Below are 14,364 nucleotides of genomic sequence, written 5' to 3'. Positions count from 1 at the left end.
CGCATCCTGCAGTCGTTTGGAGCTGCTCAGAAATTTCTGCATGTGTCCGCATGCTGCAATACCAACGAAAACAGCAGGACAGTAAAGCACCATGTGACCGAAACTGACAAAACAAACTAGTGCTGTGTCTCAAATCACAAACGTAAGCACTATCCGAGGCACTGAGTACTAACTAGGGGTGGGCCAAAAGACAAATACCAGATCACGATACCTTTCTATGATATAAAATATGCCAGCAATGCATTAGAGTTGCGTTTACAAATAATACAGTGGGGTTCAAAAAAGTGAGATTGCTAGCAAAAAATGCTTCTATTTTACATTCTGTTCTAATTTTATACACTTTTTATGACAAATTATATTATTTTTATTATTATTTATATTATATTATTACATTATTGACAACAACTTGAGTGAGAAGTAGAATCTTTGAAACATTTACTTGTATTTCAGATTATTAGTATTAGGTATGTCCAAATATCTTAAATTTGCTTACATTTAAATAGGGACCTAGTATTTAGTATTTGGTACGTCCCCTAGTATTTAGTATGTCTGCTAGTATTTAGTATGTCCACTAGTATTTAGTATGTCCAATAGTATTTAGTATGTCCCCTAGTATTTAGTATTTGTATGTCCCCTAGTATTTAGTACGTCCCCTAGTATTTAGTATTTGTATGTCCCCTAGTATTTAGTACGTCCCCTAGTATTTAGTATTTGTATGTCCCCTAGTATTTAGTACGTCCCCTAGTATTTAGTATGTCCGCTAGTATTTAGTATGTCCACTAGTATTTAGTATGTCCAATAGTATTTAGTATGTCCCCTAGTATTTAGTATGTCCAATAGTATTTAGTATGTCCCCTAGTATTTAGTATTTGTATGTCCCCTAGTATTTAGTACGTCCCCTAGTATTTAGTATTTGTATGTCCCCTAGTATTTAGTATTTGTATGTCCCCTAGTATTTAGTATGTCCCCTAGTATTTAGTATGTCCATTAGTATTTAGTATGTCCCCTCATATTTGGTATGTCCCCTAGTATTTAGTATGTCCCCTAGTATTTAGTACGTCCACTAGTATTTAGTATGTCCCCTCATATTTAGTATGTCCCCTAGTATTTAGTGTTTGTATGTCCCCTAGTATTTAGTGTTTGTATGTCCCCTAGTATTTAGTATGTCCCCTAGTATTTAGTATGTCCCCTAGTATTCACAATTCAGTATTATCGTATTTTCCACTAGTATTTGGTACGTCCCCTGGTATTTAGTACGTCCCCTAGTATTTAGTATTTGTATGTCATCTAGTATTTAGTATGTCCCCTAATATTATTATTTGTATGAACCCTAGTATTTAGTATGTCCCCTAGTATTTAGTATTAGTATGTCACCTAGTATTTAGTATGTCCCCTAGTATTTAGTATTTGGTATGTCCCCTAGTATTTACAATTCAGTATTATAGTATTTTCCACTAGTATTTGGTATGTCCCCTAGTACTTAGTATGTCCCCAAGTATTATAGTATTTTCCACTAGTATTTAGTATTTTGTATGTCCCCTAGTATTTGGTACGTCCCCTAGTATTTAGTATGTCCCCAAGTATTATAGTATTTTCCACTAGTATTTAGAATTTTGTATGTCCCCAAGTATTATAGTATTTTCCACTAGTATTTAGTATGTACCCTAGAATTTAGTATTTGGTATGTCCCCTAGTATTTAGTATGTCTCCTTTTTGCATTAATGATAACAGAAGAGATTAGGCATGAGGAAAATCTGACCTTTTCTACAGAGCAGTTATTATGGTCAATATCACAAATTTGCACACTCTTGAGCAGTCCCTCCAGGATTTTGCGAAAGTAGAAATGCAAAATCACGCAAATGCGGCAATATTTGGAGGAGTTTGCAATTTTTCAACATTACCGCAGATTTGGGCCCAGACACATCATGTGACATTACAATCTGCATTCAGCCAAAGCCCTCTTCGATTCACGTGAGATGAAAGAGTACAGCTAAAAAGGTCTAATTTACCAACAAACATCACTGCGAAAGACCGTGCAAAACTATTTTGTGCAATTGCAATTTCCCCAATTCAAGTAGTTTTCTGCAAAAAAGCAACAACAACAAAAAAAAAAAACCTCAGCTAAATCCTTCACAGACTGGTTGAATATTAAATGTTACTGATGTTACAAGATACTGAATATTTACTTTCTTTGTTTTAAATATTTACAAATTCTAAAACCTTCTGTATATATTTCCAAGTTTAAGTGAAAAAAAAAAAATTCAATGCGGTTCCAGACTTTTGGACCCCACTGTATATACACAAAATGTCTTTGTCTACAATGTCTACAAAAATAAATTCATTTAAACTGAAAAATACATTTAAAATAATAAATTCTAATAATTTGAATACATTATTTTACTAGCAAAAAAAAAAATTATAGGTTGTTCAAAAATTTTAAACATCCAATCAGAGTTGGTCATCGCTATTGTGAAAATGTTAGAAATAGCCAAGAGATACCTGCAATATATCAGAAAAGTCTATTGTGATCCAAGTTACCATGATATCGATATCATCATATCATCACCCAGTTAGTGTTGAGTACTTACACTAACCAGTTTTTCATATTTATGGTTAGAATTTGAATTTTAAAAACCTCTCATGCTGCAATAGAAAGGTTTGTTTCTGGACCAGTCTTCTGGATCTTCTAGTAAATCTTTTAGAAAGGTCAATCAAAAAGTTTTTGTTTTGAGACGCAGCTCATGACGACAATCACGACAACTGCAGAACATTTTAAAGAGACATCATTGTGCTTAAAATCGTGAAACGTTTCACAGTTCCACTTGGAAACCGGGATGTTTTGCTCTGACGTGTTATCTAGTAAATCCTCCAGATGTACATGAAGTATGCAGGTGAGTGTGTGAACAGTGCCACTGACGATACAGCTTCTTCTATATGTGCAAGGAAAGTCACGTTAAGTATAAACCAGGTCTTAGATCCTGTTCTCAATTACATCATAGCAGCTATAAACAGTCGTTTCCTCACCAGTCTCCCTTTTTTCTCTCGAAAAAAAAATAAATAAATGCAGCTTGCCGTTTGTATTGTTAATGAGAACCAGGAAAGCATGAACTCTATGACATTTTCTTACATCTTGGGGACAAAGTTACAGCTTTACCTACACTGGAGACTCCTTCCGTAAATCTTATATAAATGTCTCCTTACAGAAAACTTCACCATATCAAAGAAACGTTTAATCTGTTTATTCCGAGAGTCCGCTGTGAAGTCCCTTTGCATGAACTATTGCTATAGAAACAATAACATACGAGAACGAGTGCATTAGTCTAAACCTGTGATTTGCAGCTGTACTACTGTCAGAGCTGCTGTTCTAGAAAAATAATGAACACCGAATTTCATAGCAGCATGGTTATAAAGAAAATATGAGACTGTTAGGAGTCACCAAGCTGTAAGAAAATAAACTCTTCCATACACTTCCTGTACTGGATCTCAGTGAGACTGTTAGAGGAATATTGACCTGTGAGACCCGTGTATGGTCCCTCTGACTCTCGCATCTCTTCATTCATCTTGGCCAATCGCAGCCTGAGGAGAAAAGATGACACACAGAGTCAGTAATCCGTGATTTGGTTATAATTCAAATTAAACGATAATCAGAAATTCAACTGAGTAAACAAGATTTAAAGGAAGCTGAAACCTAAATAAAATTATAAAAAAAAAAAAAAAAACTTTTGTATGTAAGTGTCTCTCACAGCGTTACGATGTCTGCATTAGCTGCGTCCACTGCAATGGACAGTGGCGTTTTGTCTTCAATGTCCGCTGCATTCTGATTGGCTCCACGCTTCAGGAATAAACACACTTGTCTGAGGCAGAAGATTAGAAAAAAACTTTAAATCACATTTCACCATGCAGTGTGTTTTCACAACATGTGAAGATTTATTTATTTATTTATTTATTTGAATACCTTCTATAAAATGCAGACAGTCAAGACATTTCTTCCAAAACTGTGGAACTCAAAACCACTTTTAACCACTCGCTGTGTGTTTTATGTCTTAATGTAAATATTTAGTACTTGATTGTGCCGCTACCATGTATATAAAATATAAAAATATAAAGATAATATATTAATATAAATATCACATATTACATAAAATTATATAAAAATAACAATAATCGTTATTTTTTTGGTTAAAATAAAATCACACATAGAAATTGCACATAGTAATAAAAATATATATAAGTATATATATAAGTAAATCATCATCATCATCATCATCATCATCCTATTTTAAATGACCATGTACAGTTATGACTTTATGGTAAATAAAACATGCCAGAGCTAATGATATTTATTTTTTCATGATCATACAGTGAACTCTGTACATACTGTAAAATCTAATTTATTCTAATTCACTCATTCTTTCTTTACTTTTTTTAACATTATTTCCCTCCTCTTAGTGATTGCGTGTGTGTGTATAAACTGACCCGGTGTGTCCGAGGATGGTGGCATGGTGTAGTGGTCCTCTACCCTGACTGTCACACTGATTCACACTGGCTGAATTCTGGAGCAGAAACTCACACGTGACCAGAGAGCCCTGAGAAACACAAACACACACAATCCTGTATTTCATCATTACTTCCACTGCAACGTGAGCGGAGCCTAGATGTCAAATTTCATGTTTCAGATTTTATTTATTTATTAACCTACAGGAACAATATTGTCACTAATTACCAACATTTTGTATTTATAATCTGTGAGCCAAGTTGAAATCCACTATCTTAATTCGAAATGGCTTCCTATACACTCTGCATGCTCAGTACGTAGTGTCCTACATGCAGAATGTAAAATGGTGTTTGAGATTTATTTGTTTTTGTTTCATTTAACATTGGCTGATAAATTCTACATTGAAACCTCTTTGCTTTTCCATTTGCATCTAAAGAGTATTGGCACTACTGACTGCGTCCGAGTGTGTGCTACCATTACCAGAAATTTTCCTTCATTGCATTGCCACTGTTTGGCTGTGTGCAGTATTATTTAGTGAAAGCTCACTTCAACGTACTGTATATTGTAGTATTGGCACCCCAAATATGTGCACTGGTATTACATGAACATTGTATTTCAGTATTTTCACAAAAATTATTGCCATTAAAATCTCTCTCTCTCTCTCTCTTAATTTTGTTGTTATTAAAGATTAAAATATCTGCACCCCCAACTATGTATTAGTGTATGCAGCTATTAAGCAAAAATTTGCTTTGGTGCATTTTCATTTTTTTTTTTTTTTGTATTGGCACCCCTGTCTTTGTGTATGTGATTATTTAGTGCCATTTAGCTGCTGTTGTTTTTTTTGTTTGTTTTTGTTTGGTTGTTTAAATTGCAAACAGTATTTTCAGATTGTGCCCATCACTAGTTACCACCTTATAAACTCCTGATAATTCCTCCTTTTACAGGTGGTGCTACAAACCCTGGCAAAAATGATGGAATCACCAAACTTAGAGGACGCTCACCCGGCATTTTCACTTTGTAGCAAATAAATAAATCACAGAAATGAAAGAAAATTTTTGTTTAGTAGCAGAATATTCCGGCTTTATGAAACATAACTCAAACAAATTAAACTAAATTGTTTTAATTAATGCCATTTTTTGTGTTATATCTGATTTGTTTATTTGCTACGAAGTAAAAAAGCTAGGTGAGCATCCTCTATGTGTGGCGATTCCATCATTTTTGCCATGGGTTGTAAGTGATATGGATACACCTCGAGCTGTGCTATTCAGTGGGAAAATGCTATTACAGAGCTTACAGGACCTGCACTCAAGTTTGTTGAGTGATGAAATAACTCACTCCGTGTACAGCCATGATCAGCGGCGATCTCTTCTCTTCCTCTGTGTTGATAAAGTTGACCTTTGCCCCATGTGCCAGAGCCTCGGCCATGTCGGGGAGGCTGCGTGTGAATGAGGCCCAGTACAGATGCAAGCTGGGACAGAACTGCTTTGGCTCAGAGAAAACCAGCTTCTCCTTACTGCTACATGTGGAGGACTGAGTCTCATCTACGTTTGCAGAACACACGAGAGGGAAATTTCACATGAAAATAAACACCACCTTAAACATGAACCCCTTAAAACACATCAAGTTTTGACAAATGGTCATTTAAAGAAGCTGATGGATATTATTAAGTTCTTCTGATTCTAATAATCTGCATTTTATTAAATGACCAACTGAGCTGTTACTATAGAAACAATCACGTTTTCGAGGAAGTGCATTCATACAAACCTGTGATTTGCAGCTGCTCTATTGTTAGAGATTGTTAAGTGAAAATTAATCAACACCTTCTGACCAGTATCAAGAATTCATTATAAATATAAATAGGTACCATCTGACCTGTATGATTATGGCTGGTTTTTACAACCATGGGGCTTCCATCAGCTTTGTTCATGATGCCACTGTCTGCACTTTTAACTGAGGAACACACACACACACACACACACACACACACACACACACACACACGTCATTTTACTCACACAAGACACTAACCTCTGGTTATTTCACCAGGTTTATGAGCAATGAACCCCAAAGAAGGAACACCACAGCCACAGAAGGGTTTAAAAAAAAAAAAAAAGCGAAAGAGGAATGTGAGGACGAGGACAAAGTGGTGCTGGATGATGAAGCTCAGCTCATAGCGGGAGTTGTTCTGTACTTACTACTGCGCTGGCCAGACGCATCAAAGTAGGAGAAGAGAGAATCTAACTCAGCAGGACAGAAGAGAGATTCACTGGAAACGTCAAGACCACTCGCAGCTATGCATAGACCAGGTCACAGGGCAAAGGTCAAAAGGTCAGAGGATGGGGAGGTTAGTCAAAAGCGGAAAAGATTGTGAAGAAGGTCAAACAGAAAACTATAGCTGCAGGAAGAAAAAGCAAAAAGGAAGCAGCATCATAACAGGTACAGTCACAATTTTTTCACTCATCACTTGTACGTAGTGGGGATTTCGATACTCATTTGCATAAAGTTAAACTACGTTTAACTGCTGAAGACGCTGCTGTCTTCTGTACAAGATACAAAATTTAACATCAAATCAGCTGCTTCTAATCAGAGTCGGTCATTGCTATTGAAAATAAATGGTAGAAAAAGATATCCCAATACCTGTACTACCTCAGAAGAGTGAGAGTACTGTGTAAAAATGAACTGTAATATTGATATATCGTCAAATTGTCCTTAATGGCAAGCTGGTTAGTTAGTGAAGTGCATTAACACAGACTGAAAGGAAACAAACAAGTGTATCATCAGCTTATGATCACCCTTTACAACAAGTCAGCAAGTCACTGGCCAATGTTTCAGCTATAAGCTGTGGTGTTCTGTAAAATATATATAAATCTGGCTAGTGACCATTTTCTCTTGAAGGTGACATATTGTAAATTTTGTGCTAGCAGAAGTGTTAAAAAAAAAAAAATTTCCCTTCAGGATTTCGAGATTCTGTGATCGCAGAAACGAACACAAACGCCACAATATTCCGAAGAGCTCGCAATTTTCCAAAATTACTGCAGATTTTCCATAGATTTGGGCCAAGAAACATCATGTGACGTCATCGCAACGCACATTCAGTTAAAGCCCTTTTCGATTCACGTGCATCGAACATGAATACAGCTAAAAGGTGTCATTTACCAACAAACCATTACGAAAAACCCTGCAAAACAATTTCGCAAAAAAACAAAAACAAACAAACAAAAAAGCACAAAAAACTCCATAAATTGCATCATAATTACTGAAAACATCCGCAGCATAATCAAGCATTTTTGGCCGCAACAATCACGGAAAAAACTCTGCGAAATCCAGTATGGACTGATTTAACAATCTTGCATTGGATTTACTTTTTGTTCCTACATCCCTGCATGTTCTTGATGCTGCAAAGCATCCATCATCAGTCATCCATGTCTGCCAATTAATCCGACTTGTAAAAGCTAAAAAGTAAAGTCTCTTTCCACTGACCAGTGAAGTGTCACACTGACCTGAAGCTCCGGACGCTGGTTGTGCTTTCTGTGTGTGTGTATGTTGTGTTGCTTGTCGTGTTTGTGGTTCGGAAGAGTCGCTGAGTCGTTTCTGCGCTACACTCAAAGCCATGATCTTCAGCTTCAGTTCTTCGTCCGATGGCATTCTGATGAACCGCCGATCAACGTACTTGCCTCTGATGTACAACTCCACGTCCTGCCTGAGGGACAGACACACAGAGAGAAAGACAGAAAAATGACAGACAGCAGATAAGAATCCTACATGTCCTCTCTGACACAGATGTGCCTAAACTATCTTTAACGGACGTCATCATCAGATGAATGGACTTATCGGCTATAATCACGGTGTGTACCTCGAGTCTCCTGGCTGTGGTTTCCGTGCTCCGAGCTCCTCCCTGCGAGCTTCATAAATCCGATTTATGACGCCGTTTCCAAGCTCGCACATTAACTGAAGAACATTGACATACACAAGGTTACAGACATGCTGCAAAATATAGAATAAATATTGTACTTTGTAGTTTTTTTAGCTACACAACTATCACGAAAAAATTTTTGATTATCATGACAGTGTGTTGGATGCAGCACCTCTGAATGAACGCTAATGAAATTTTAATAATAATAATAATCTAATGGACTTTATTATTATTAAATATGATGTGTATCATATTTGCATAGCAGTACATCATAAATAGTGGCAGGTAAAAATCTCCTGTTACCCGATCCGCATCTCAGATGACCCAGTTAACTTAGGGATCGTGACCGTAATCGTCATGGTTACTAAAGAGATAGCATTTCAGTTTGGGATGGTTCTGTAATATGTCATTGTGAAAGTAATGAAGACTTGCTGGTAATTTTGCTTAAATATTTATTTCCACCCATATGGCTGTGACTGAGTGTGTATGTGGGAGAGAGATAAGCTGTGACGTAGACACAGTGTGAGTTTGAGTGATACTGGACTAAACAATTGTGACTGTTTCCAGTGGCCATCTGTCAGCACTGCTTGTGATCTCATCTCTCTCTCTCTCTCTCTCTCTCTCTCTCTCTCTCTCTCCTCACCTTCAGCAGTTCTGGCTCCCACGTGTCCAGAGTCAGAGATCTCACCTTGGAGAAATGTACTCCTAAACTCCTAAAAAGGGAGAGAAAAGCAAATGCAGTTTGACATTCCTAACGTACAGGGTGCATTTACTGTTAATGACTGAAACCCTACCCCTGCTGATGTCGCTCCCTAATTCTCTCTTGTGGGCAAATTGTTTGATGCATATCACAGGTTTATATTAATGTGCTTGTTCAAACGTTATCACTTCTTTAATAACGGCTCATTCTTAGTAACTTGCATGGTGGACACTCAACGTAAAGGAATGTTTAAAAAAAACAAACAAACGTGTAATCATTGATATTGCAAAGTTTTCTGTAAGATGTTGTTTTATTGAACTTTTATGGAAGGAGTTTCCGGTGTCAGCGCTCTGTAACAGTCAAAGCTGCAACTTTATTTTTCACAATATCTCATGACAGAGGAGTTTATGCTTTTGATAGTGTAACTCTGCTTGACAAACCACCCAGTCATTCAGTATTGTACTATATAAGCATGACACAGAGTGGGTGATTCTTTACTTAGCAATTACTTTTGTTTCATTTTATTTTAATATTCTAATCAAACTCAAGAGATGGTGAAACTGTGTTTATGATGTTTTGTGGGGTTTTTTTGTTGCAAATCTAACGGGGAACAAGAGATTAAAACGGAGATTATAAAAGTCCAGACAGAGGGGGCAACTGCTTGGTTCTGGAGACAATAATTTGATAACACATTAGACATCACTTCTCTGTGTGTTTTTGACACTACTGTTTAACGTAAAAATTTCTGTACACAACTTTACTATAACTGCACCATCATGTAATGAGTACTTGACTGACAGAGAGGTCTGTATCCTGATGAAGTGTGTGTGTGTTTTGAAGTTTGTATACCTGTGGATTCCAGAACACTGGATACACAGCGTGATTCCCAAGTTAATGCTGGCCCATTTGGGTTCTGGCTGGCCACAATCACAGCATGTGCTGTTTCCTGCGATGGACATGACCTTTTGTAAGGCTCCTTCTCCTTTCAGAGTCTTCTCTCTGGGGTCTGACTCCAAACTTGCTGTGGACGGCGACGACTTCCTGTCCAACTTCTGGCAAACACATTGTACTGTAATCACAACTTCGTGTTTTGTTTTGTTCTTTTGACACATAGGAAATTAGTTAATTTTATCAGAAATAACATTTTAAAATGTACATATACGATGTACAAAACGACCAGCAAAAAAAAAAAACTTAAAAAAAAAAAGTTGACTAATAATAAATTCTAATAATTTTCTTGTAAAATTCTAATAATACAGGTTCAGCTGCTTCTAATTAGAGTTACTCACTTTTATTTAAAAAGAAATGTTAGAAAAAGATATCACAATACCTGCAATATCACAAAAGTGACATATCACGATATCTATATCATATCACCCAGCCCTATGTTGAAGATATTGTATGACAGCCAAAGGATTAAGTTTTTTTTTTTTTTTTTTTTAAATAAAGTCTTTCCTGTTTTGGTTATGATAAAGAAAGAGTGTTGCACATTTTTTCTAACACATGGTCTTCATGAACGTGCATTTTGTTACAGATTCACCCACAGCACTGCTGCGTTTTCCCAGTTTTTCCTTCCTTTCACACTCTATCTGTCTTCAAATTTCCAACTCTTTGTTAAGAATTTAAATGATCTAATCATGCAAACCGGATTAATCTGTAATAAAGTCACCTCTGAGTCATCTGATCTGTCTCTGAAGGCCGTAGCGATGCTGTTCTGCATGGCTCTGATCCACGCCTGTTTCAGCTTTTCAGAATCGGCCTGCATCATACAGCTCCTGTACACACAGACACGCACATGCTTACAATGAAAACATGCTTCACATCTTTACATTAGAGCTGGGTGATATGATCTCTACCATACCAAATATATCATGTTATAAAGGTTAACAGAACACCAGCAAAAACCTTATTCATGTATTTAAAAATGTGAAAAATAGGTAATCCATTTAAACAACTGATGAAACTGTTAAACTGATTATATGTTTATTTAATATAAAAAATAAATAAATAAATTACCCCAAAAAGGAGAAAAATTAAATTCTCTAACAACTAACATTCTATTTAATATCTACATATCTAGAAAACTGACAAAAAAGTAACAAATTTAACTCTAAAAATTTTAAATTAAAAAACATTTTATTTAATATTTAGTTTAATTTTGGCATATAATAACTAAAAAATATTATATTTAACAATGAAAAAGGACATTTTTACAAATCTGTAAAAATGTACAAAATCTATTTACTATCTACAAAACACTTATTTTAGAATGATTAAATAATTAATAAATAAAAAGGTATCATTTTATTTACTATATATATTTGTATCATTAGGAAAAAAAAAAAAAAAAAAAAAAAAAAAAAAACCAACATACAGTGGTGTCCAAAATATTCTGGAAACGTATATTGCATTAAGTGTATTAAATAATCATTATTATATCGTCATATTGCCCAGCCCTACTTGAACATTTCTGTATGTGTGATTACTGTTGAGCTGGACTCACTTTGTGGGTGAAACCACCTCAAAGCAGAAACGGCGTTCGATGTCCTCGCAGTGTTTAACTGTACACAACCTGAGATCTTCCACCACCACAGTGGGGTTATCCTGCGTCAAAAAAAACAACTTACACTCACACACTAACAACCATATATTTAATACTTAGAAAGAAATAACCTTCTAACTGGATAATTTATTGGTTACTGCACTGGTTATTGCACTTTACAATAAATCAACACACGTATCTAAAGCCTGATGGGACAGGAAAAGTCATGTGACAAACCTTAAACTTCTTCTGGTAGACTAACTGATTGTTCTGAATTGAGAACCAGCGCCTGGAAAGAAAAACAAACACACAGAGAGCTAACAAATAATCTACCATGTAGTAATTCTATCAAAAAACTCAAAGTTACTGCTAATCATTAGCCCTATCCGGAAATTTGTTAAATTTACATGGGGTCCTGGGGTAATGTCTATTTTATTATATAATTTCTAACTTTTACATAAAACTCAAACTCGGTGGTTGCCTGACAATTTTAGTCCTCTCAGATACACATGTCCATGACTATCTTTGCAGACATCACCTCGCATTGGAAAAAATGATGTTTGACTGCTGCTACTGATACTCACACATCAGTGACCCTCCCCTAAATATTAAACACTTACTGAACTGCAAAACAAAACATGGAGGCTTTCACTCAACTATGTATTTGGTCTGGATGGAAAAAAAACAAAAAACAAAAACCCAACTATACATTCTACCTGGAAAAGCATTTTAAGGAGGACAAAGAAAATAAAATAATTAAGAAAAGCGAGATCCCACAGGCTGATTAAATGAGTCATTATAATGGTAGTTACAGGTATGAAACATTCACATATGCAAAACATCAACTTTTAGTGTTCTATAATAATAAATAAAAAATAATGACTAGTTGAATCGCTGCCAGTTACTTAAAGATCATACACAAACATTGGGTTTGTAAAAAAACCCAGAAGAAACTCGTGTCCCCTGTTAATTTTATCATTGAGGAGATGATAATTTTTTTTTTTAAATATATATATATATAAATACAGACATCCCCATGATAAATGAATCCGATCTCAAAAGGGCTATTGTGTTTTAACTCTACACCAACCTGTTCCATGTTTTGAAGGCATTACTAGCCCTCTTGAACAGATAACCCTCCATAATGATCCCATTCTCGGCGTCCACATTGTACTCCAGCTTGGTGTCGTCATTCGAATAATCCTGAGAAAACACACGGGGAGGGACTCTATAAAACTTGTCTATAAATTGTTCATAATCTGTGGAAAAGTGAAGACAAAATGATGTTTCTAAATGATATGTTTAAGAGGAAGAAAACAAACTAAAAACCATTTGTTACATAACATCCAAATGAGGAAAGAACGTGTCAGTCTAAATGAAAACAGCGTCATCAATAATTCTGCTCATGTCAAACAAAAACCTACATATCCACAATCTTAGATAAGCAATAAGTCACTGGAACCTTTCCGTTTGTGGTGTGGTGGTGTAGAAGCTGTACAGTAGAACTCGCAGCGTACTGTAAATGAACTCCTGTGGAGAAGGAAAAAGAAATAAAGGAAGCGGATCTCATGTCGGTGATTATGTTACAGAGGAAAGCGGTGAGGAGAAGAGCTGAGGTCTACTCAAATTATCTTCAGAGGATATTACAGTCCAGTCCAAAAGTGAGTCCACTATCAGGACATGTTATTAAACTGATGAGCCCAGAAAAAAAGGTATGTTTATTACACAGTAAAGGCAGTATGGTCGCTCTCTGTAACAGTAGAAGAATGAAGAAGTGTTTCCACCATGACCAAGTATTTTTGAGGTGATAGAATGCTAGCCTACAGTGACTGCCACTAATATTGGCACTCTTAGTAAATGTGAGCAAAGAAGGCTATGAAAAAAACCTTTTGAACTTTTGTTAAAAAAAATTCACAAAAATACTCTGCTCTCATGGATATCAAACAATTGCAAACACAACACAGGTTTATCAAAAATATCTTTTTTAAATATAGGTGTACAAGAATTATTGGCACCCCATGAACTCATATGAGAAAAATATATTTGAAGTATATTCCCATTGACATTTAAAATAATAATAATAATAATTTAGTACACCTGGGTGACAAGGAACAGGTAATTGTTCAACCATGACTTCCTGTTTTTCTGCCAGAGGACCTGGACATTTTGTTAGGATACACGGCATCATGAACTCAAATATCAACAGATGGTAAAAGAAAACCTGACTGCCTTTGGCAGAAAGCTTAAAATGGGCTGTGGTTGGATCTTCCAGCAGGACAATGATCCAAAACATACATCAAAATCAACACAAAAATGGTTTACTGACCACAAAATCAAGGTCCTGCCATGGCCATCCCAGTCCCCTGACTTGAAACCCATAGAAAACCGGTGGGGTGAACTGAAGAGGAGAGTCTACCAGCACGGACCTCAAAATTTGAATGATCTGGAGAGATTCTGAATTGAGGAATGGTTTCAGATCCCTTGCCATGTATTCTCCAACCTCATCAGGCATTATAGGAGAAGACACAGAGTTGATATCTTGACAACGGGAGGTAGCACAAAGTATTGACTAAAAGGGTGCCAATAATTGTTGCACACCTATTTTTCACAAATATATTTTTTGATAAACATGTGTTCTGTTTGAAATCCATGAGAGCAGAGTATTTTTGTGATTTTTTTTAACAAAAGTATCAAAAGGTTAAACAATAAAGATA

General features: G+C 35.9%; 1 protein-coding gene across 5 annotated transcripts in view; it reads right to left on the bottom strand.

The window, feature by feature from the left end:
* The window catches only part of LOC128613488 (arf-GAP with coiled-coil, ANK repeat and PH domain-containing protein 2-like), a 46,873-nt gene that overhangs the window by 2,033 nt on the left and 30,476 nt on the right, over positions 1-14,364 (bottom strand). The window contains exons 10-23 of one of the 5 annotated variants that reach the window (XM_053634293.1): positions 12,741-12,853; positions 11,888-11,939; positions 11,612-11,712; positions 10,778-10,883; positions 9,958-10,160; positions 9,052-9,121; positions 8,349-8,443; positions 7,990-8,195; positions 6,691-6,786; positions 6,368-6,445; positions 5,831-6,036; positions 4,477-4,586; positions 3,744-3,854; positions 3,512-3,576 (exon numbers count right to left, since the gene is read on the bottom strand). In XM_053634293.1, coding sequence (XP_053490268.1) covers positions 3,512-3,576; positions 3,744-3,854; positions 4,477-4,586; positions 5,831-6,036; positions 6,368-6,445; positions 6,691-6,786; positions 7,990-8,195; positions 8,349-8,443; positions 9,052-9,121; positions 9,958-10,160; positions 10,778-10,883; positions 11,612-11,712; positions 11,888-11,939; positions 12,741-12,853 — 1,612 coding nt within the window. Of the gene's footprint in view, positions 1-974; positions 3,577-3,743; positions 3,855-4,476; positions 4,587-5,830; positions 6,037-6,367; positions 6,446-6,690; positions 6,787-7,989; positions 8,196-8,348; positions 8,444-9,051; positions 9,122-9,957; positions 10,161-10,777; positions 10,884-11,611; positions 11,713-11,887; positions 11,940-12,740; positions 12,854-14,364 lie in introns of those variants that run through there. The other 4 variants (XR_008386885.1, XM_053634291.1, XM_053634290.1 and 1 more) reach the window with 4 other exon arrangements.

The sequence above is a fragment of the Ictalurus furcatus genome, chromosome 10, assembly GCF_023375685.1.
Source record: "Ictalurus furcatus strain D&B chromosome 10, Billie_1.0, whole genome shotgun sequence".
NCBI lineage: Eukaryota > Metazoa > Chordata > Actinopteri > Siluriformes > Ictaluridae > Ictalurus > Ictalurus furcatus.
Note: the sequence above shows the minus strand (reverse complement) of the source record. Positions and strands in the feature narration are given on the sequence as shown.